This window comes from Trichosurus vulpecula, chromosome 8, assembly GCF_011100635.1.
Source record: "Trichosurus vulpecula isolate mTriVul1 chromosome 8, mTriVul1.pri, whole genome shotgun sequence".
Lineage (NCBI taxonomy): Eukaryota > Metazoa > Chordata > Mammalia > Diprotodontia > Phalangeridae > Trichosurus > Trichosurus vulpecula.
Window position 1 is genome coordinate 203,066,494 of NC_050580.1, and position 24,494 is coordinate 203,090,987.

At 42.9% G+C, this 24,494-nt stretch overlaps 2 protein-coding genes across 3 annotated transcripts; one reads left to right on the plus strand and one right to left on the minus strand.

The window, feature by feature from the left end:
- Positions 1 to 4,952: 4,952 nt before the first annotated feature.
- Positions 4,953 to 7,377, minus strand: ISCA2 (iron-sulfur cluster assembly 2). Of its 2 annotated transcripts, none has more exons than XM_036736900.1 (4): positions 7,266 to 7,377; positions 6,928 to 7,102; positions 6,360 to 6,475; positions 4,953 to 5,799 (listed from the first exon to the last, which is right to left on the minus strand). In XM_036736900.1, exons 1-4 carry the CDS (start codon positions 7,346 to 7,348, stop codon positions 5,625 to 5,627), a joined length of 549 nt encoding a protein of 182 aa, XP_036592795.1. In that variant the 5' UTR covers positions 7,349 to 7,377; the 3' UTR covers positions 4,953 to 5,624. The 2 variants fall into 2 exon arrangements, with proteins under 2 accessions (XP_036592795.1, XP_036592794.1); XM_036736899.1 differs by having other exon boundaries at positions 6,928 to 7,105.
- A 140-nt stretch (positions 7,378 to 7,517) lies between these two features.
- Positions 7,518 to 24,080, plus strand: NPC2 (NPC intracellular cholesterol transporter 2). The gene is made up of 4 exons (XM_036769529.1): positions 7,518 to 7,814; positions 18,693 to 18,800; positions 22,050 to 22,222; positions 23,264 to 24,080. The coding sequence occupies exons 1-4, from the start codon at positions 7,727 to 7,729 to the stop codon at positions 23,345 to 23,347; spliced, it is 453 nt and encodes a 150-aa protein (XP_036625424.1). The 5' UTR covers positions 7,518 to 7,726; the 3' UTR covers positions 23,348 to 24,080.
- The last annotated feature ends 414 nt before the right edge of the window (positions 24,081 to 24,494 follow it).

Here is a 24,494-nt window from a genome sequence, read left to right on the forward strand (position 1 = left end):
ACATCTCAAACTCAACACATCCAAAACTGACCTCATTTTCTTCTGTTCCACCCTCAAACTCTCCCTTCTTTCCAACTTCGGAGCTAAGGACAATGCCATCCTCCCAATCATTCACACTCACAATCTTGAGATCATCCTTGATTCCTCACTCAAATTCACTCCTTATCCAATTGTAGCAACAATCTTGCTAGCAGCTACTGTGGTGGTGTAAAACCAACAACAACCAGCACACAGAGGGCTGCTAACTGATCTGCTTTACTAAGGAAAGTAACTTTAAGGGGTTAACAATCTCACTTTACTCCAACACACGAATATCATTCACTTAGTTCAGGAGGAAAAGCCAGCACCCTGAACTTCAGAGCAAATACAAATTACGAACTTATACAATATAAACAGACCAGAACACAATTCATAGTTACCAGGAAAGTATGAACATCTGGGTTTACAAGCCAGGGGCTCTTAAAATGGCTGCCCAGAGTCCCACGCCACTCTTCCAGTGACTGAGAGCCCCAAAAAATCAAATGCCAACCTTGGATCTTACATACCCCTCTCAGGGCCCTGGGGCACTTGATTACCTCAGTGCTGAAAAGCATTCAAAACAAAGAACAGTGAAAAATCCCATTTAGGGTGTAGGAAAGTTAATCCCTAGTACCACCATATAGTCAATGATTCTTAATTTAATCAGAGCAACAAAAGCCAGACTCTTCAAGGGCACTTGATTAAATAAGTGCTAAAAGAGAAAACAGTAAAAGAGAATCCCACCTTAATTACCAATACACCAATCTACTGCCATCTTATCACATTGATCTTCACTTCTTTGCAAAACCCCCCTGGCGCAGGCCCTCATCTCCTCACACAGACTGTTGAAATAGCCTTTTGGTTGATTTCCCTGATTTGTCTCTCCCCACTCTAACTCATCCTCTGCTCAGGTGCCAAACTGATCTTCCTAAAGCTTAGGCCTGACTGTGTCACTGTTATGTTCATAGAAGTAGGAAGATCTTTCCCATCCATTAATAGGCCTATATGACCAGCTTGAGCCATAAGTCTGTGAAGTCTGTGGTGGGAGGAGCCTGCTGAATGGGTGAAGCAGGAGGTTGGAGAGTCAGAGCTGGGAGACGGAGGGAGTTGGAGCTTGAAGAGAGAGAGCAGAGAAGCTAGCGTGAGTGAGAGGGAGGGATTTTGCTTAATGGAGCTTGTTTGTGGGGAGGCCATAACAGAGGGAAGGCTTGGAGGGGTGAAGGTGCTCCTGCATTGATAATGTGTATGGATTTCTTTGTTGCTATGATGGATTTGGCTTTCTGGTGTTGGAATAAATATCTTGGTTTCATTTTCCATAGAGAGTCTGTTTTATCTTTCAATTCCAACCTGGAAATACACCTGCATATTCATAGCAGCCATGTATCACATTGGTGATATAGTCAGCCCTAGTCAATAAATTCCAGTTGTTCTCTATTATTTCCAGGATCAAATACAAAATCCTTTGCTTGGTTTTTAAATGCCTTTACTACTTACCCTTCCAGTTCTTGTTACACTTTCTATGATCTAGCAACACTTGCCTTCTTGCTGTGTTTTATAGATCTCCTGAGTGCCTTTTCACTGACAATCCCCCATGACTGTGAGTGGAATGCTGAAACAGTGAAGCCCCCTCAGTGTGGGACAAGACCTTACCTCTCCTACCATCCACCCCCACCCTGCACCCCTTCTATATTTTTAGAAACTGCTCTGCTGAGAAAGTAGAGTTAAAAAATTATATCAGTAGACAGACACCTGCAAGGTCCTGTTTATCTGGCCTTTACTCCCTTTTTGCTGAATTAGTCCCTGGTTTCACATCTTTTGTTTTTGTTCTCTGTTGCTGAGAAAAGATTCCGCGTTTAGAATGTGAGCTCCAAACCTAGTCAATGGGAAGAGGAGCCAGTGGGGAGGGTGGGGAGAACTCTCTGCATTAGGGTCTATATAACTTGCTTTGAGCTGTATGCAAGACACACACACTGCTGGCATCATCTTGGGCCACGCTGGGAGTGTTCTGATGAGAAAGCAATAAACTGCTTTTTGCCTTTTCTCAGCAAGTCTCTGTTTTAATGTGAGTAGTGGTCTCAGACCCAAACAAGTAGAATGAGCTTCTTTCTCACTTCTACTTCTTAGCTTCCCAGAAGGCTCAGCTCAAATCTCACTTTCTGCAAAGAAGCCTTCTTGGTCGTCCACCTATACTGCTTGTCTTCTGAGATTACCTCCCATTTACAATATACAGTACATGACCATATACTGCAGCAAAATACAGGGCTGTCCAACCTTAGGTTTTTATTGAAACAAGACAACATATTTTGATTTGCCATTTTAGTGAGAGCTCTGCAGTAGCTCAGCTTCTTTACTAAAGCATTTATGTAAATTTCTATGCTTATAGGCAGCCGCATAAATCACACTGCAGGTCGCATGCCTGCAGGTCGCATTTTGGACAGCCCTGGCATAATATATGAATATTGTTTATATAAAAATTAGGTCAGTCAGCAAGAATTCTCAGAGAGAATGCAAATAACTAGGTATACATAAGATAGATTTAACTGACCTCATTTCAGAAACGCCCTGTTTACTGCATACATGATTGTCGTTAACCAACCTGGGCCCAAATTTCATCTGAAAATCGTTAAGAGTTGCCTTTGATGGCCTCAGGTCTCTAATTCTGGAGCTCTGATTCTTTGGCTTCCACAACCCTCCTCCAATTTGTGCTCAGAAATACAACATATTCATTAATTCCAGGATCTTACCTTGTATAAACTGTTCTAGTTCCTCAGGTTGTATGTAACTAGCAGTAAGATCCATTACTTCATTTGGTCAGTACAAACATGAGAGTCTGATATCAGTTGATGGGGTTCTTTGATGCTAATTTGGTTTCTACAAAACCCAGGTGGACTCCCAGTGGTCCAAGCAGAACCAGACATATACTAGTTAGGGCTAGCTCTAAAGGCTTAATTAGTGCACTCTTTTTATCCCTGAAGCTATAGACCTCGGGGCATAGCAAATACTGTTGGTTGTGTTTGTTACAAGCAGTTGCCAAGGCAAAGCACTGTCATTATGTCCTCCTGTTAACTATTAGCCTCCAGAAAAGGATAAAGTTCTTTCACAGTGTGGTGCTCAGATCCAAGATTGAAGAAGTTATCATTTGACAGAATTGTTTTAGTGGTTAGTGACACCTGACAGGTTCCCTCTCAGCAAGGTACAAAAGCGGTCTTTCCTGGATGGGCTTTAAGGTAGACCCAATCTTCAGGTAGTAGTCACATGGTCCAGAGGGAGCTCTTGGCAGTACCTCAGGAACCTGTGAAAGGAAAGCCTTAAAACACCTTATCTAAGTCTGGCAATAATTCAGATTGTCATCAGTCAAATGGACAGTTGCATACATAGTGTGGTCCTTCCATGCGTACCTCACATTCATGTGGGTCAAGACCAATTTTTCTGTTTAGGCTCCAAACAGGAGCTAAAAGCACCTGCCCATTTCAGACTGGTTTTGTTATCTATTCTGACCAGCTAATTTTTCAGAACACCAATATAACTTTCTACTGCTCTTACTGAGTAAGAGTGGTGAAGGGACTATTGAACTTGGAAAGCTTTAGACTCCCTTTGTTACCTGGTTTGCGAAATGACTCTCTGGATCACTGTTGATGACGACAATCTAAATCGTGGGCTAAGTTGTCTTGATCATCTTTCTGTAAGACAGGGAGTCTGATACTTAATCAGTAGGTTAACCCATCTCAAATACGTACATCTAACAAGAACATTATTAGTAATTATAACATTTAGTCATTTGAACGCTCAACTCGAAAGTTAACAAAGGGTCCCAAAAGGATGGGTGTGCCATTCTCCTTGTTTTGATTAGTTTTCCAACATCTGCCTGGCAAATGGGTAAGTACAGCAATATTACCGGGAAATTCTGGAGTGTGCAAATAAATCTGGAACATAGTGACAGTGCTCTCTTTACCCTTTGGAGCTAGTATTAGTCTGATCAGTCACAGCAGAAATACTGTAGCTTGACTCCAAACATAATGATGTCATTTTGGTCCTCTTGAAGTTGTTCTTGAAGGAAAGACAACAGCCAACGAACCAACTGCACTTTTTACAAAATCTTATCATTTGCTATCTCATTAGATCATCACAATTCTTTAGGAGGTAGGTGCTACTATTTTCCCATTTTACAGTTGAGGAAAGTGTAACAGAGGTTAAATAACTTACCCAGGGTCACACAGTTGAGTATCTGAGGCTGCATTTGAACTCATCTTCCTGAATCAAGGTCCATAGTACTATCTACTAGGCCACTAGCTGCTTCGCTTTCATAAGCCTCTTCATCAGAACGGTAAGGGAGTAAGTCGAATGAGGGACAGCATATCTAGTTAATGTGACATTTCCTGAGGATAAGGGCAATATTTTGCATTTGGTCAGCTAGGTGTTTGATAATATATTGGGAACCTGATTTTTGGAAAAGCAATCACAGAGTGGTCATTTTACATTCAAATTCCTCCTCCTGATTTCACTACTGATCTAGGATCTTCTCAGGGAATTAATCCTCCCCATAGCTTCCCAATTTTGAAATTAAGTTTGTTCTCTTCCCCTTCATCCACTCTTGGGTGATTATATTTTACTGCTCTGCACAGTACCCCAAAATGTCAAGAACTTAGGTACTTAGTGACTGATATAACACAGAAGGTGACACTTAAAAAATCTTTTCTTTCATTGGTTCAGAAAGTGCCTAGAAAATATACATCACATGGCTTAAGACATCATGAAAGTTTTCCTCTAAGTTGAAACTGCATTAAACCTACATACTGGCAAACCTTAAGGAACACAAAATTGTCAAAGGTTCAGTATCTGACTTTGTCCTACTTTATCCGCATAGCTGCTTCTGTGATCTTTTCATTTGCTTATGGAATCTAACACAATACCATCAGTAATTTGGAACAAACTAATACATTGTGTGCTTTCTTTACTTATGCTAAGTGGGAGGAAGGGGCCTGAGCTCCAGAAAAGACAATAAGCTTATGTCAGAAAGGAGAGTCATACAGCATTGATCCTAAGTTTTTCTTGGTGAAACAAAAAGATCAGCTGCCAGGAAATGAGGAAGAAAACAGAAAATCACAACTCTTTCCAAACTACCCCTCCTCCCCCACATCTCAGTTCTCATAAATCATACAGGCAACTCTCACCTCTGCCTCAAAAGATTGAATAAGTAACACTTTCTTTAAAAATAAATACTTTATATACTATACACTAATAATACACACATATACAAGCAGCTCTGAAGGCCAGGGCTGTTATCCTTGCATTTTGGAACTTTGGGGCTAAAGTCAATATCCTAGTCTCCAGGCAACTGGTTCTGAGGCAATAGTCTGGGGAGCTTGAAAACTTTCCACTTAACTATGAGACCAAGTGTTACATGGGATGTTCTTGGAGGCATGTTGATGTTGACAAAGAAAACTAAACATTGTGATATAGACTGAAAGGATATGGAACTCCAGGGCTGGGGAACAGGAAATTGATCAAGTAATATAGCAATAGAGAAAACCCTGTAAGTCTATGGTTCTCAAGAATCCGAAGTTGGAGTAAGAAGGCAGTCTCCCAGTCATTCGTCATCTCACACGTTATAGTTTGACAGAGAATGAAGTCCCACATGAACATCCCTGCTCTGCCTGAGGGTTGTTCAACACCTGAAATGAACTTCGGATCAATTCTTGGCTGAAGTCCACCAGGGCCCCTTTCACGAAGGCCAAGCTATCAATGTCAACCACGACTCGAGCCCCGCCCTGTTCAAACACCCTGGGGAAACATGAAAAAGTGATTAATTAAAAAGCAGTCACCAAAGACATCAGATACTCTCTCTCTCCCGGTACACTTATACTGACACATATTCATTCCTAGTTCCCAGGTATAGTATTTTAAATACTATAGTCTCTAACTCTCCCTAGTATGCCATCTTAGTTGAATGAAATAACAGCATAATGAGGGACTTTATCATAAACCTTTACACATTGCAGAAATGTGAATAAACATTGAGTACTCTGCTGAAGAATGACGTTATTCAAATTCAAAATATCATCACCCCCATATCCCCATCCCTGAAATGATATTGTTTTTGAAGGTGCCTGATGGAATCATAATTTTAGAGCTGGATGGGACCTTAAAGGCTAAGGTGTCCAACCTTCTCATTTTTATAGATGAGAAAACCGAGGCACAGAGAGGTTAGGAGGCACAGAGAGAGAGATTAAGTGACTTGTCCCAGCTAGTAAATGTCTGAGGCAGATTTCTAACTTGGGTCTTCCTGACTCCAAGTCCATCGCCCTCTTCACTATGCCACCTAGCTCCCCCTTTTTTCTTGCCTGTCATCAGGATTGATAACTGTGTCCAGAGAGAATTTGTATTGGAATCCGGAGCATCCACCTCCCTCCACTTGTAGCCTGAGGAACTCTGCCCCTTCTGTGATCTCCAGAAGCCTCTGGGGGGGAAAAGGCAAAAAGGGGAATCCATGACCGTCCAGTATAAGCTCCTTGAGAATAAGGATTGGGGTTTTTTCCCCCTTTTCCTGTATTCTCATCACTTAGTACAGTGCTTGGTACACAGTAGGCACTTAAAATGCTTCTTGACTGCTTTCGGTCCATAGGCAATTATTAAACGCCTACTATGTGCCAGGCACTGTACTAGGGGACAGAGACGTGAAGGAAAAAAACCAGTCCCTGCTTTTAAGGAGCTCCCAGTCTAATGGGTAGCTAACATGCAAATAATTAAATGCAAACAAGATATAGACAGGGTAAATTGGAGATTATCTCAGAGGGGACGCACTAAGATCAGGGAGGTCTTGGGAAGGTGACTTTAGCTGGGACTTCAAGGAAGCCTTGATGGGGGAGGAACATACCGGGCGAAAGGGGCGCCCACCACCCCCAGACCTACCTTAACGCAGCTCTCAGTGAGACGAATCTGACCTTCATTTGACTCGGAGCCCGGAGTCTGGGAGCGAGCGGAGGAGGAAGAGGAGGTGGCGGACGATTCCCAGCGCAAGGAGATGCCCACCTGCGGGGGCGCCCCGGGTGGCATCAGCGGCGGGCGCCAGGAGGTGCGGAGGGGCCTGCTGGGGGGCAGAGAGAGGGTGAGCGCAGGCGCACAGACAGGAAGAGCCCCCGGGCTGGGGGTTGAGGGAAGGGCTCCCGGAGTCCTCTCGGCCCGCGTCCCTCCCTCGTCCGCCCCGCTGCGGTCACGGCATGCGGGGCGTCCTCCTCCCTGCCAGGTACCTGCCCTTCAGCCGGGAGTTCACCGTCCTCAGGCCCAGGGCCGTCAGAGCCCATCCCCGGGGCGCTATACCCAACGCCGCCATTGTGCCTTCTCCACCAACCCTGCACTCGGGTAGGGAGCCCCGGAGAGCGGAGACTCCGCCTCCTCAACTCCTCTCGGGGCAGGAAGGGAGAGGCGAGAATGCCATTGGTCAGCAGGCCGGAAGCGAGGCGGGACAAAGAGAAGCGGGCGGGGGAGTGCTTTCAAAACCTGAGAAACTTTATTAGTCACGAGGCGAAGTTGGGAAAAGTAAAGGTTCGCGCCCCCCCCCCGCCGGGGCGGGGCCAGGCACATGACCCCGGAGCCGAGGGGGTGTTGCGGGCTCGGCCCACGTGGGCTGGCTCTCCGGCCTGGGCCCCGCCCCAGTGGCTTTATCTGGTGACGGTCCTGCCTCCTTCTGAGCTGCTCCCTCACCGCCGCGATGGCCTTCTGCTCCTCTGCCTCGGTGCTGCTGCTCCTGACCCTCGGGGTCGTCGCCCTGGCCGAGCCGGTTCACTTTTTGGACTGTGGTGAGCACTGGGCTGGGCCCCTGACACCCGCCCCTTCCCTAAACTTTCACAACGTGGCGCACAGTAGGTGCTTTGATTTACTGGCTTCAGTTCAAGTCCTTCTCCCCCCCCCACACCCCCCATTTTTGTTGGTGAGTCGTTTCCAACTCTCCGTGACTCATTTAGAGTTTTCTTGGCAGAGATCCTGAAGTGATTCGCCATTTCCTTCCCCAGCTTATTTTAAAGATGAGGAAAATTGAGGCAAACGAGGTGAAATGCCTTGCCGCAGGGTCACATAGTCTGAGGTCAAATTCGAACCCAGGTCTCCCTGACTCCAGACCTGGTGCTTTATCTCACCTAACCGCCACCTCCGTTTCCTCGTCTGTAAAATGGATATAATACTCGCCCAGGGTTACTGTGAGAAAACTACTTTGTAAGCTTGAAGTAGTCATGGTGATGATGAGCACGTCTATAGCGCTTGTAGGTTTTCTCATTTGTTTCTCACAAGCACCTTGGGAGGTAGATGGTGTTCTCCACATTTTGCAGGTGAGGACACTGAGCCCGAGAGCGTGGCTTGCCCGGGGATACAGGAGCTAGTGTCTGCAAGTACAGAATTTGAACTCTGGCTTTCCGTGACTGCAAGTTAAACATTGTATCTCTCACTCTGTCTCTGCCTATCTCATCTCTCACTGTCTGGTGGGGCAGAGCGGGTAGCTTCCGTTGATGCCTGGTTGCCTCCATGCCTCCCTCCCCTCTGAGATCTCGAGCCCCACCACCCCTCATGTGCTTGACCTGGCCGGCAGCTGGACCCCTACCAGCCGCGCCCCATTCCCCCCCCCATTCAGAGATATACACACACCCCCAGCTCCCCTTCCCTCCCCCACCCCAGCCGAGGTGGGTAGTCCTGCCTTATCTTTGGTGTGTCATCCCCCCGGCCTGGGACAATGGAACGAAAGAACTCATGAATTTTCAATCCGAAGATCCTGGCGGCTGCTTCCTTGACTTTTCCTTAGTCTCCTTTATAAAATGCCGGTGTTGGATCAGGAGGACCCCTGAAATCTTTTCCAGCTTTAACTGTGATCATATGATCCCGTGACTAATTTTATTCTCCATTTATGCTCCGTTGTTTGCCCAGGATCTTATTTGGCTTTCTAGATTTTGCTAGCATGTGGAAGTAAAAGCTAAAAACAGAATTCTTTCTAACCTACTTGGCGCTTGCTGGTTCTTTCTTTCTTGGCACGTGTTATCTTCTGTGCCTGACTCAGTCCCTGATTAATAAGCTCCTGGAGGGCAGGGACTGCTTTTTGCCTTTTGTATCCCCAGGGCTATAAATTTTTGTGCATGTAGGGCCTTTCCCCTTTTTTGTGGTCTTTTTGGGATGCAGACCCAGTAGTGGTATGACTGGGTCAAAGAGTAATAAGCACAGTATGACTGATTTTGGGGCACAATTCCAAGTTGCTCTCCAGAATGATTAGATCAGTTCACAACTCCAACATTGCCAAAGGTTCTTTTTAAAAAGCAAAAGGTGGATCATAGTTTTTTTAAATGTTGCCTTTAGCATGTTATTTACTAGTTTTAACTTTTTCGTGTGTATACAATTTTCAAATCATTCCCTGTTAACGGAGTTTCACGTGAATCTAATCACAGGAGCAGTACATTTCATTCTATTGTCCAGTAAATCATTAGGTCTTGACTAAAGGGAAGAATTCTGGAAATCTATGGTGTTAATTCCCCTTCTAAACCTGACAGAAGACAGACAGACAGGTACACGCACATAATATAGAAAGACCTGTTACTGTGGTGTGTGTGTGTGTTTATGTTTTTGTATATAGACACCTAGCAGTGGTTTCTGAATCATCTTCAGCTAGATCAACAGTTCCTTGTCCAGCCACGTTAGTTCGTCTTGCCCTCAATGGTCAGCACACAAAGATTCTCCTTACTAGTAGCACCTCTGCTTCCTTTTCATTCTCGAGGTCCTAAGCAGTTGACTTCTTCCAGGCATAGGACAGATGTTTTTGTTAAAATTACTCTTTTCTTCTCTCATAGAAAGTAGAGGGAAGAAGCTTGCATTTTCTAGTTATATGATGAGACAGCATGCTTTATAATACTTTCCCTATAAATGAAGTTTCATGCTGGATTTTAAAAGTTTCTTAAAACTAGATCTCTTTCCAAAGAGTGTAATTTCTACCTCATATTCACGATTAACATGTAATTAGTCATAGACTGGATACTCTTTCACCCCCTCCTTTCCCTCTGACCGCAGAGTATGGGTACTCTGTCCAAAGGAATGTTAAATTTCGATTGCTGAAACCTCACTAGGGTTTACCTGCTAGATTCTTTCTTAAGGACCATGCCTTAAACCATCGTCCTGACTCTCTTTAATTGGCCAACTATAATAGGTCCCAGCCCAAGTAGGCTCAGAGTGAGTGTAAATAGCAATTGTTTCTGTTTTGACCAGATACCCTGAGAGTCTTCCCCTGAGATTGATTTTTTTTTTAAACTTGGTAACAGAGGCCATTCTTTGCCTCATTTCTTACCTAGTCTTAATCAGTCACTGAATGCATGTTGCCTCAGCCAACTGAGACCTTAGCTTTAAAAAGGCCAAGTCTCCCACTGCATCCTGGGACCATCTCCAGTAGTCCTGATCTGTATCTTGCCACTGCACCCAGGTGGCTCCAGAGGAGAGAGTGAGGCTGGTGACTTTGCACAGACCTCTGTCACTTAAACCAATTCCCTTGCAAGTCAAGGAAGGACAAACAAGAAGTATCCGCAGCACTTAAGCCCCATGCCTGGCATACAGTAGGTGCTTAATAAATGTTGTTTGGTTGGTCAGTGGCTTAGTGAATAGAGGATTGGATCTGGACTCAAGACCTGAATTTGAATACTGCCTCTAATAGAGACACTTAGTAACTGTGTGATCCAGGACAAATTTAACCTCTGCCTCAGTTTCCCCATCTGTGAAATAGAGTTTAATAGTAGTGCTACTTCCCCAGTTACTTGAGAGAATTTTGCTTTGCAAACCTTAAATAGTCGTAGAAATCCTAGCTATTACTACTATTACTAGTTTGGGAATACTCTGGGAATACTCTGTGCAATCTTTGACTTAAGATATAGGTCAGTTTTATTCGGTCAGTTCTCTGGCCACATTGATTTCACATTTCCAAGGTGAAGAGCTGGATGGTGATAGCAGTGAAACAGGATAAGGACACTAAAGAATAAAGATTAGGACACAAGGCTCTCTCTTTGCCAAACTTTCATTTCATTACACACCTCATAGAGGGAAGGAGGTATCTAAACCATAAGTGGTCTAGCTCCTAGACTACCCTAACTTTGTTTCATTAGTAATGTAAAAGAATTTAAAGAAACTATTCTGACTTGGTTGAAGAAACCTGCAAATAGGAGGAGGGCTTTTTCTTACAAATAGCTAACTAAGGTGTAGGATTGTTTCTGGCTAGGGTAAATATTTAATGGGATTTACTTTCGAATTGGGAAACTAGAATTCTTTCCCCCACTCAACTTATTTTGTGTTCATTCAATTAGGGGTTCCTGCCCTTCCTTTCCTACTTCTACATTTTTTTTGTGTGCCTCATTTCTGTACCTATTTTCCCTCCCCCTACATCAAAAGGATTTTTGAGGACTCTTCCAACCCTTCTGAAGTATTTTTTCCCTTTAAAGGGAAAAGTTAAGCAAACTACCTCGGTTTTGCAATATTTACAAATTCTACAAGTTTTTTTTTTTTTTTAATCTTGAAAAAAAAACAAGTAGGGGGGCGGAGCCAAGATGGCGGCTGGTAAGCAGGGACTAGAGTGAGCTCCGTTACCGAGTCCCTCCAAAAACCTATAAAAAATGGCTCTGAACCAATTCTAGAATGGCAGAACCCACAGAACAGCAGAGGGAAGCAGGGCTCCAGCCCAGGACAGCCTGGATGGTCTCTGGGTGAGGTCTATTCCACACGGAGCTGCGAGCTGGGAACGGAGTGGAGCACAGCCCAGCCTGAGCGGCGTGGAACAACCAAACTTGGAGTCGGGCGGATGGGGCCCCTAGCGCCCTGAATATGTGAGCTGCGGCAGTTACCAGACCCCTCGACCCACAAACACCAAAGACTGCGGAGAAGGTTAGTGGGAAATGCTGCGGGAGTGGAAGGAGTTCGCGGTTAGGCTTCCAGCCCCAGCGGCAGCGGAGGTGGGGCAGCTACAGCTGTTGTTACTTCCGGCTCCAGGCCCACCTGGTGGGAGGAATTAAGTGGCGGATCAGAGCAGGAGTGCACAGCCTGCTGAAGATCTAAGCCCAGTTCGGGTTGGGGGTTCTTGGGGAAGGAGCAGTGGCGGGTCTGACTGAGCTGGCACCTCCCCCCCAAACGTGGAACATAGAACTCTGTAATCTACAAGCAGTCATACCCACTGAAAAACTCAAGGGTCAAGTTAGTTGGTTGGGAATATGGCCAGGCAGCGAAAACGGGCCCAGATTCAGTCTCAGACTTTGGATTCTTTCTTGGTGACAAAGAAGACCAAACATACAGCCTAAGAAGACACAAAGTCATAGAGCCTATAACAAAAGCCTCCAGGAAAAACATGAACTGGCCCCAGGCCATAGAAGAACTCAAAAAAGGATTTGGAAAAGCAAGTTAGAGAAGTAGAAGAAAAATTGGGAAGAGAAATGAGAAGGATGCAAGAAAACATGAAAAACAAGTCAATGACTTGCTAAAGGAGACCCAAAAAAATACTGAAAAATACACTGAAGAAAACAACACCTTAAAAAACAGACTAACTCAGATGGCAAAAGAGCTCCAAAAAGCCAATGAGGAGAAGAATGCCTTGAAAGGCAGAATTAGCCAAATGGAAAAGAATCCACCGATCGCTCCTCAAATAGATCCCAAAAAGAAATCTCCTAGGAATATTGTCGCCAAATTCCAGAGCTCCCAGATCAAGGAGGAAAATACTGCAAGCAGCCAGAAAGAAACAATTGAGTATTGTGGAAACCCGATCAGAATAACCAAGATCTGGCAGCTTCTACATTAAGAGATCGAAGGGCTTGGAATGCGATATTCCGAAGGTCAATGGAGCTAGGATTAAAACCTAGAATCACCTACCCAGCAAAACTGAGTATCATGTTCCAAGGCCAAAATATGGATTTTCAATAAAATAGAGGACTTTCAAGCTTTCTCAGTGAAAAGACAGAACTGAATAGAAAATTTGACTTTCAAACACAAGAATCAAGAGAAGCATGAAAGGTAATCAAGAAACGGAAATTGCAAGGGACTTACTAAAGTTGAACTGTTTTGTTTACATTCCTACATGGAAAGATGATGTGTATGATTCATGAGACCTCAGTATTAGGGTAGTTGAAGGGATATGCATATATATATATATGTATATGTATATGTTTATGTATATATGTAGGTGAATGTGCATGTATGTGTATATCTATGTGTATATGTATGTATGTGTGTATATATATATGTGTGTGTTTTTATATATATGTATATGTGTATATATATATATATGTAAAAGAGAGAGAGCAGACACAGGGTGAGTTGAAGATGAAGGGAAGATATGTAAAAGAAATAAAATGAAATTAAGGGATGAGAGAGCAACATACTGAGAGAGGGAGATAGGGAGAGATAGAATGGGGTGGATTATCTCGCATAAAGGTGGCAAGAGGAAGCAGTTCTGTGGGAGGAGGGGAGAGGGCAGGTGAGGGGGGAATGAGTGAACCTTGCTCTCATCAGATTTGGCCTGAGGGGGAATACCATACATACTCAGTTGGGTATCTTACCCCACAGGAAAGAAGAGGGAGGAAGATTAAAAAAATAAATAAATAAAATAAAAGGGGGGGGATGATGGAGGGGAGGGCAGATGGGGGTGGAGGTAATCAAAACAAACACTTTGGAAAGGGGACAGGGTCAAGGGAGAAAATTCAATAAAGCAGGATGGGTTGGGAAGGAGCAAAATGTAGTTAGCCTTTCACAACATGAGTATTGTGGAAGGGTATACATAATGATACATGTGTGGCCTAGGTTGAATTGCTCGACTTCTTAGGGAGGGTGGGTGGGAAGGGAAGAGGGGAGAGAATTTGGAACTCTAAAGTTTTAAAATCAGATGTTCAAAAAAAAAAAGTTATTGCATGCAACTAAAAAATAAGATACACAGGCAATGGGGCGTAGAAATTTATCTTGCCCTACAAGAAAGGAAGGGAAAAGGGGATGAGAGGGGAGGGGGGTGATAGAGGGGAGGGCTGACTGGGGAACAGGCAACCAGAATATAAGCCACCTTGGAGTGGGGGGGGAGGGTAGAAATGGGGAGAAAATTTGTAATTCAAACTGTTGTGAAAATCAATGCTGAAAACCAAATATGTTAAATAAATTTAAATTAAAAAAGAAAAGAAAAGAAAAAAAACAAGTAGATACAGCAGAAAGTGTTCGCACATTGTTTTAAACTATTGCTTTTATAAGAATTAAAATACTTCAGACATCTGATTTCTTTAGTGCTGCCACTACTCTCACCAATATCAAGCTTCTCCATGTCTTAGACAGTTTTAAGGCTTGCCGTGCCCTCAAATAATTTCTCACCAGGTGTGCAGCCCTTCTGGTGACAAACGTCTGCATATGTAGTCCTAGTAAAAATAGTTCTTTGTGCAGCATGTACTTACGGCCTTTCCAGCCCCGTACAACTTGCCAGAAATTACTTTGACACTAGGTGAACCCCATCCCTGTAACCTCTGACATGATTGCCCCAAGACAATTTCAGGTTAAGAAAATAAAGGAATCTCCAAGGAAAAGATCATATGTAAAAATACAATTTGAGTTAATATTCCAGAATTTTTGAGTAGCCAAATTCCATTTCCTCCAGAACCATGAACCATTCCCCTCACTTTTGAAGATAAAGTATTCTTAAACCCCAACCCTTCCCATCTTAATACATTCTCTGTGGAAAAGGTGGGTCCTAGCACCAACCACTACAGATGAGCAGTTTGAATGAGATTAAGTTAGTTGTTACCGTCATCAGTTCAGTCCTGGAAAAACTATCACCCACCTTTCCCAGAGGCTCTTTCCTGAAGTCTGTTAGGAATGGGTTTTAAGAGAATGTTATTTCTTTAGCATTTTCTAGAGAAAATAAAGGAGGGCTTTTTTCCCTTAATATGCTTCCATAGTATGCATCTTATGTCCCAAACTATTAGTAGCCCTGCAAGAAGAGGAACTGATCTTAGGCTCTGTTTCCCTTCAGGTAGCACGGTGCCGTGAACACTCTATTTTATGAATAAGTTCACCAAGCCATTCAATAAGTATAGTAGGTGCTCTATAAATACATGTTAAATGAATAAACCTTTTTCAAAACAATTGCCTTTCATTTTTATTGTGAATTTAATTATTAACAGACATTTCATCACATAAAGAAAAAGAAAAAGAGCTTATAGAAGAAACTGAGCCTCTTAGGTAGAGTTTGTTTTTCCCCCCAATTTCCTAGTTCCCTCCCCAGGAATTCCCTATACAAATTAATGTCAAAGGTCCAGTTCATATCTTTAATCTGTCTTAAATTTAACAAGGTAGTAATAAAACTACTCTGTTTATCCTTTTCCCTATAAATGAATAAACCTTCAGTACTCTATTTGATCCAGATACTGGGATGGAGAGGGAGAACCAAAGCAGCAGTAACAATATTAGTCTGTTTAGTGGTGGAGCTAGTTCTTGAAATGAAACTCTTTCTTCCCACCCCACCTCCCCAACCTTATATTGAAAAGGTAAAAATACTCCTGTTAGGCACACATACCCCACTGCTAAGCACCTCTGTAAACAGGACATCTCTTCCAAACTTCATTTTGCTAACATTCTTCATAACTCTTATCTTGTTTATGATGTCATAATTCTGTATCATTGGCTGGTTCTGTTTTAGAGATAGGTGATTATTTTTAGCCACAGGGTAGATTTGGAGTGATTTCCTCAGGAAATTTACCTGGCTGTTATCTGTTATTATGGGGAACTAGATGACTCCTAGGACATTTTCCTTATATACCACCCGAATTCAGACCCTTGCGTGGGCTACTTGTGTATAAATGATGTTGCAAAGAATAGTATGTCCTTCCCTTCTGTCCCCTTGAGGGATAACTATCTAAGCTAATATGGGTCAAAAACATAGTTTTCTACGCTTTGCTAGCTAGGAGTAATGCCAGCAGGGCAATCAGTTCATACTTTTGGCCATTTCTCTATGATCCCTCCTCTCCATGACACCTAAATATGCATTTAGTACATTTTTTTTTCCCTATGCAGGTGTCATACATACTAGTGGTTAGCTAAAGGGCTGCTAGGTGGTACTGTGGATAGAGTGCCTTGGCCTGGAGTCAGGAAGACTCATCTTCCTAAGTTCAATTCTGGTCTCAGATGCTTCCTAGATGTATAACCCTGGACCAGTCACTTAACTTTCTTGGCCTCCATTTCCTCATGTGTAAAATGATCTGGAGAAGGAAATGGCAAACCACTCTAGTATCTCTGCCAAGAAAACTCCAGATGGGGTTGTGAAATGAAATGACAAAAAAACTGCCTTAGATTGTGTAGACTTGTACAAAGTGAAAATGGCATTTGAGACAAAGAGATATACAGTGATCACCGTAGACTGATACCCTTATTGAGTTTGATGTCAGATGTAGTTCATGTCCATATGAGAAAAAGGGAATTAGCTTTTAACTTGTCAGCTAAACAAAAATGAAAGGTAAAGCAACAGAAACAGACTCAGGCCAGAGCTTATTGCTTGTCCATCTTCCCTCCCACTAGCTAGGGAACCCTTTCAGTCCTTGGAAATCATGAGGTTATCAACTATACTTGGAAAGATTAATGTCCTACTGTCTGATCTGATTTGGAGACATTGGCAGCCGGTTTTTTTCCAGCTCAGCCATAATAGGGTCTCATAAGTAAGTCTCTCCGATGTATTTTCCACCTGGAACACTTATTTTAGCTGACTGAAGTAAACTCATTTGAGAAGTGTGAGCTTGGTGGCAGAGGTCCAAAGCAAATAGACCTCTGTGGATGGTCTTCGTCCACTCCCATCCCAGCCACACTCTGGAGTCAGCTTTAGGACCTTGAAAAGCCAGGGCAATGATTACAGGCAATCTTAGCTGTTTTCTTTCTGTATTATTAGTACTGCTACTTGATACCATAGGAAATGTTGAGGCTTACTAATGGGCTGATAGTGGGCATGGATTTTGCCCAAGGGTCTAAATGCAAATAGCTTGGATTTCTCTCCCAGTATACTTCCTATCACAAAGGAAATCTGACTGAACATTTCTTTGTTTCACTTTCATTTAGGTTCTTGTGCAGCTCTTTTTAGGGACATCCTTCCCAGGGATGTCATAGTATAGGTCCTTTTGGTTCCCTAATCAGCATTAGCCTGGCATCAGGAAGACCTTAAATTCAGATTTAGCCTCAGACCTTTTATTTAATCTCTTGTCTGCCTCAATTTCCTCATCTTTAGAATGGAGATTATAATAGCATTGACTTTCTAGGGTTGTTGTGAGAATAAAATGAGATAATTCTAAAATGCTTTACAAATCTTAAAGTGCTATATAAGTGTTAGATATTATTATTATTATTATTGCTATTACTTCCAGGAGTTTCCTCTTGTCCTGACTTGCAAAAGCCATAAAATCTATCAGTTCTAAAATGCATGATTCCTTATTAGCCTTAGGAAACATGGGTGCCTAAGTTCTACTCTCTGCTCAGGGATCTGGTGAAATTGCCAATAAATGTCATGTAGGCATTCTTAAAACACATTTTTAAGAACCTTTCTAATTTAGGAAGTTGATTCCTTTTTCTGCCCCAGCTTATTGAAGGATCTGTTTTGTCATCTTAGATGACTTGACGTTTTTCACCAGGTGATAACTTAGCAATTTTTAATGTTCAATTTGGAATCATGTCCAAAGAGCTATAAAATGGCATACTCTGACACACAGAAATACCACTAATATGTCTATAGTCCAGAGAGTTTTTTTAAAAAAGGACCCATATGTACAAAAATATTTATAGCAGCTCTTTTGTGGTGGCAAAGAACAAGTTAATGGCATTTTATTGTGATGAGGAGGAGGATGTTTCAGAAAAACCTGGGAAGACTTACATAAGCTGATACAAAGTGAAGTAGGCAGAACCAGGAGAACAATGTATACAATAACAGCAATATTGTAACAATAATCAGTTATGAAAGACTTAGCTACTCTAATTAATACAACGACCTACCACAAATCAACAGACTCTTGATAAAAAATGCTAGCCCCCTCCAGAGAGAGAACTATGGAGTCTTGGTATAGATTGAAGCATTTTTCATTTCCTTTTTAAATTTTTATTGCTTTTTTTCCCATCACAGAGTGGCTGATTTAGAAACATACTTTGCATTAGTTCATATGTATGTCTTTTTCCCCCCCAGTTGTGTTCAATGGGAACCCCTTTTGGGGGTTTTCTTGGCCATTGAAATGGTTTTGCGATTTTCTTCAGCTCATTTTACAGATGAAAAAATTGAGACAAACAGGGTCACACAGCTGGTAAGTGTCAGAGGCTAGATTTGAACTCGGGAAGATGAGTCTCCCTGACTCTCGACCTGGCACTCTGACATCTTGCTGCCCATTCATACGTGTAATGGTGAGGGGGAGCACTCAGAACTGGAAATAACATTTTGCAATTTTTAAAAATTCAGCTAAAAGGACATTTGAGGCCAAAACCAAAAAAAGTTTCAAATATTGGAGGAGTGGTTGTTCACACAAACTAGTTTCTTATCATTTAGCTGAGACTGGAGGTGTGGAGAGGAGGCTTCTGCAGTGGGAGCTTTCTACTTTGTTAGGGGTGTGTGTGTGTGTGTGTGTGTGTGTGTGTGTGTGTGTGTGTTTTCCTTCCTGTTTGGTTACCCTATACTTCCTCCCCAGGCTCTGCGGTTGGAAAAGTTCAGGTGGTGGAAGTGATCCCCTGCTCTGTTCAGCCCTGCAAATTGCACAAAGGAGAATCCTACAGTGTCAATGTCACCTTCATCAGTGGTAAGTCTGAAGAGTTCTTGGCCTACCTCACACTTGAAGCTTGATGACGATAGTATTTACTCTCCTTTGTCTAGTTCCTTACTATGACAAAATGCTTTCACACTTAATTAATTCTCCAAGCAACCTTATAAGTTAGGTAGAACACGTATTATCATCTTCCATTTTGTAGATGAAGAAACTGCAGCTCAAACATGGTTGAGACTTCAAGACCCTGAGGTCACTGGGAAAGGAACTTGACTCTGTAACCAAGGGGGTGCCCTCCGCCCCTTGTTTCCCTTCATTTATCCATTTCCTAGAGAGTACCTTGAGGGAAAGGAGTCCAGTCATATCTTATTTTTTAATTCAAACTGTTTTAACTTTGTGTCTCACCATACACATTCAGATCATTCAGATACAGGAACACTCTCCAAAAGCTAGTGTTTGTTATTTACTGACGAGGAAGAAATGAGCCATACCTGTTAACATTGACAAGGTTATAACTAAGTCTGGTGGATGTTGCTGTAGGTCACTGTCTATTTAATTACATGATTGTGGCCAGTGTATATTATTTTGGTTCTGCTTTCTTGATATTGTATAATTTCATATCTATCTGAATCCTTCATGGTTGTCATTTCCATAGTCCCCACAATTCTCCATTGCTTTTGTGTACCATGATTTATTCAATCATTTTACCCAATAGTTGGGCATGTAGGTTATTTCTTGCTTTTAAATCTAAATGTTCTTTCCACAACAACATTCTGCCTCTCCTTTATAGGAACAGGTTCAGAAAATGGGCAGGAAGAATGTAATTGACCTAATCATGCAGTGGAACATGCCAGTCTAAGCAGGGCTCCATCTTCCAGAATATCCATGTTCCTTTTGAAAGTTGGAAGAGACCGTACAAATCCCTGAGTCCAGTACATGGTCCTCTTTATTATATAGAGCATCACTAACCTTCTTGAACTCTTCCAGTGATGACTTAGCAGCCAGGGCATTTCATTTTATAATGGCACCAATTAGAGTAGGCTAAAACCTGCTGCTTTCTAACTTTTGCCAGTTCCTCCTAGTTTTGCCCTCTGGAACCTGACAGGATAAGTCTAATCCCCCTTTTCCATGACAGCCCTTCAAAAAAATGGAGACAGTATTGCATGTGTTGTTTTGGATGGATGAATGAATGAATGAATGAATGAATGAATGAATGAATGAATGAATGAATGAAAAAGCATTTATTAAGTGCAGAGCACTGAGGATAAAAATAGAGGAGTAAAACAATCTGCTGCCAGAGAGCTCAAATTTATATAGGAGGTTTCCTGTGTAAATCAAATGGAAAGATTCTGTCCTCAGGGTTCAGTGGTAAAGCAGATTGTGACGCACTGGCTTTAATGTTGTCCCACTGAAGATCGTGTCACCTTCTGATGTTCAGCCACTGGATAATGCCAAGGACTGTGGTGGTGAGAATTTTCTCCTCTGAGTGTTTCAGAGCTGTGGCTACAGGGCCTGGACTAAAAACTGCCTATTCCCAGGGCTGTGGAGTTCAGGGGCCCGGGCTTTCTCTCTCCAGGTCTGAAGGGAGGTGACGGTCCATGTAGGAGTAGTGGTTTGATTTCCTGTCTCTCAGTATACCCTGTTGCTTCAGGTAGATAAACCAGTCTTCCTCTGGGCCTCAGTTTCCTAATCTGGAAAAGGAGTGGGTTAGACTAAATGACCTAAGATTTATTCCAGTTCTAAACTTGTGATAACTATGTAGACTATAATGATTCCAATTCTGTAGAGTAGAGATCTTCCAGAAATCTGGCTTCTCTGAAGCCAAGTTCCTTGAGGGCAGAGACTGTTTATTTTTGTAAATTTAAGTTCATGGAACTAGGGCTAGAAGGAATCCCAAGAGCCATCTAGGCCAATCCCTTCATTTCACAGATGAGAAACTGATGCCCAGGAAGGTAAGTGAGTTGCTGAAGATCAGACAGGTAGGTGGTGGCAGAAGGGAATATTCCCCAGCAGAGTGCCTTGCCCATAGTATGTGCTTTATAAATATTGTATTGAATTATGGTACTTGGAGCAGTGACCTGCCTGAGAACCAAGGGTTTTTGCTTTAGCAGTCTCAGCAAGGCTTAAGAATCCAAAGGGTCCAGAAGACTTGAATTGGTAAAAACTCAGCAGAATTTGACAAGGGTTGTTTACCAAGCTTTATCAGAGACCCCTTGGGACTCCTTTAAAAACCATATGTACATATCCTCAGTTCAGTTAAATCCTCTGAGCTTTGGGGATGTACCTAGAATTGGAAATTAGGCATTAGGTTAAAGGTTAATTAATTGTGCCTCTCATCTTTTCTGGAAAAAATGCATCTATGTAACAAACAATAAGCTACGGTCAAAGCACAAAATGATGGAGTAGCTTATGCTGCTTAGCTGTGGCTGTCTGCAGCCCTGAATAAATGTAATTTGCCCCCACATTTGGGGAGTGCTGTAGTTTTAACAAAGAACATGGAAATTCTTCTTTAAAGGAGCTGAGGAAGATGGGAAGGCATATCCTCACCAAAATATGCCACTGCATTGATTCCCTAAAGGCTACTGGTGATAACCACTGGTTTGGTCACTAAGGGCGAGCAAAGTGGAACTTTTTGCTGTTTTTTCTTTTGGAGTTGTAGTTCTTCTCAGCACTAAGGCAGTCAAGTGCCTTTGATTGAATCAAGAGTCTTTGACCTGCTTAAGTCACAAGGAAGCCTAAGTCACATGAGTTTGAGTCACATGGTTGTGATGCCCTCTAGTGTGTATGTGTATATATATATATATACACTTGGAGGTTAGTGTTTTGCTTTGGGGCTCATTCATTGGAAGAATGTTCATGTGATGTAGCCAGATGAGACTTGAGGTAGCCGTTAAGGAACCTCTGGCTTTGAAAACCAAGATGTTGGTGTTTCTCTCTCTGGTAACTATGTATGTATGTAATGGTCAGACATCTGGAAGCCCTGTCTGTTCATTTGTGTTATTTTCTCTGCTTGTATTTTCTCTGACGTTCAGGGTGCCGACTTTTCCCTTGAACTGTGTGAATGATACACATTCATACATATGTACATATGTATATACGTTTGATTAAAATAAGATTGTTGACCCCTTTTGAGTTGCTTTCCTTTAGAAAAGCAGATCAAAGAACCTGTGCTCGCAGCCCTCCTGTGTGCTGGTGTTATTGGCCTCTCACCTCCACAGCAGCTGCAAGCTGTGTTGTTACAGTCACGTGGCTGTCACTTTCAATCTGGTTTTGTTTCCTCTACAGGTGTCTGGTCTCAGAACACCACAGCTTCAGTGCATGGCATTATATTTGGGGTTGAAGTACCTTTCCCTATCCCTCAGCCTGATGGATGTAAGTGTGGCATTAACTGTCCCATTGAAAAAGGCAAGACCTATAACTACTTGAACAAGTTTCCAGTGAAGAGCGAATACCCAAATGTAAGTGACATTCCTGTCTCAGGCCTTAGGGATCGATCCTGTTAAGGCAGTGGGTGGGTTTCTTATGTATATGTATAGTAATGCTGTAGCAAGACCCTGAAGAAAGAAGAACTTTTTTGATACTTAATGATGGTGGTGATGGGTGTAAGTTAGTCCTCATTTATCCATTTACACAATATCCTAGTGAGTAGGCTGAGCCTAATGATACTTCTGTGTTTTTGTCTTTGTGAGAATTCCGTCTGCTGCTGCTGCTGAAACTCATAAGCCTTCTACAAGTTGGTAGCTGGTTTTTAAGAATTGTTGTGATCAAAACATTAATCGCCCTGCCCCAGCCTAGTGAGGAACTTCTCTGAACTTATCTGGGTGGGTCCACATGGCCCTTGGGGTGCAAATGACACTTTCTAAGCCAAGATTGTGCTTTTCATTTCTATATAAACCAGCAAACTTTATTCTGTGTTATGGGCACAGACTGTACCCCAACTCTTGTATATGCCGTTGGGTATGTATCAAGCCACATGAGAGTGCATGGGCCAGCCAGTCCGAGTCCATTGCCCCTTTTGAAAAAGCACTTAAAACAAAGCACATCCTCTCCTCATAGTGAGTCTTGCGTCTTTGTATGCAGATGCTTGATTCAAAAATGAAAGGGTCGGGGCAGGTAGGCTGTGATGTTCCTATGGAAACAGCTTCGTGGCGAATTGGGACAGCTGGGTGGTGCAATGTATAGAGCACTGGGCCTGGAGTCATGAAGACCTCTGTTCAAATCCTGCCCTAGACACTTGATAGCTGTGTGACCCTGGGCAAGCCACATGACCAATTGATTGCCTCAGTTTTCTTATCTGTAAAATGGGAGTGATAATAATAGCACCTCCCAGGGTTGTGAGGATCAAATGAAATAATTTAAAAGTGCTTAGCACAGTGCCTGGCATCATCATCATTGTCCTCATGTCTAAAGTGGGAGAGGAGCGAAGGGGTGCAGGGCCCCTGGAAGGGGTTGAGTTCCGGTCACCATTTCATCTTCCCTTATCCTGTTCTTTTCTCTAGATAAAGTTGGTGGTGGAATGGAAGCTTTTGGATGACAAGTCAAATATTCTGTTCTGCTGGAAGATCCCAGTAGAAATCATGTAAGCCGATGAGCTACACTCACCAATGTTTGTCTCAGGATGAGAGGGGGTGAGGGTGGGGAGTCGGGTTATTGGGAAAGGTTGAAACCTGAAACAAGCTCAGTGCCATAAGAAGAAGGGGATTTCCAGTGTGCTGCTCTATACATCCAGACCCCACTCTCTGCAAGATCAGGAGTTGTGCAGTTACACCATGTGAGCCCAGAGAGTGCCAGTGTGGACTGTTGTCTGCATTCTCTGCAGCTGGCATGGGGAGGGCCCAAGCCATCCCCCTCAGGGGTGGCTGTTTTGAGATGTCTTGGAAGTTGGCTTTGGGTCATGGGACTCAATTCCAAACTGTGGTGATGCCGGGTGGGATATTAAATCTCTAAGCTTTTCAACCCAAGTGCCTCATTGTGAGTCTAACATTCCTGTCTTAACATTTTGTGTGACCACTCCCTGACCCCGGTTCCTACATCTGTCAGTGCTTGAGTGTCATCTGCTTCCTTCCACCAAAGAACTCAGTTGCCAGGAGCTCTGGATGGATGAATGGCTATTGGTCTTAGTTGGTGGCAGATGTTTCTGCTTTAATTCTGCCTTTTGTGGCTTTTACTGAACAAATGGATGATTTTTTTTTGCACTAGTTTGTGGTGAATACACAGCAGCACATATCAGCTGAATCTGTCTTTTTTTAACCTCATTAACTTGCAAATTCTTAATGTACCTGGAAATTCCTTTGAATAAAGTCTTTATGAATCTTGCCTCTTCTGTTTAGGATCTCGCCAGTGGCTGCTTTTCAGATAAAACTCCATCTGGAGGCTGTGGTTGCACTGGGGTCATAGAGGAAAGCTTAGAACCTCCAGGGGAAAAATAAATAGGGTGGTGAATGACTTTGAGAATGTGCCCTATAAGGACTAGTTGGGAACAATGGGATTTTTTGATAGAAGACGAAGGAAACATGATAGGTCTCTTTGAATTTTTGAAGGACTGTTTTGTGTAAGAGAGATGAGACCAGGAGTAGGGACCTGTGACCTTGTAGGTCCTTGGATTCAGCCTTTTGACTGAATGCAAGTTTCACAGAACAGATCCTTTAATTGTGGGGATTTGTTCTGTGAAGTTTGCATTCAGTCAAAGGGCCTCTGTTGAGGACCTAGAGGGCCACATGTGGCCTTGAG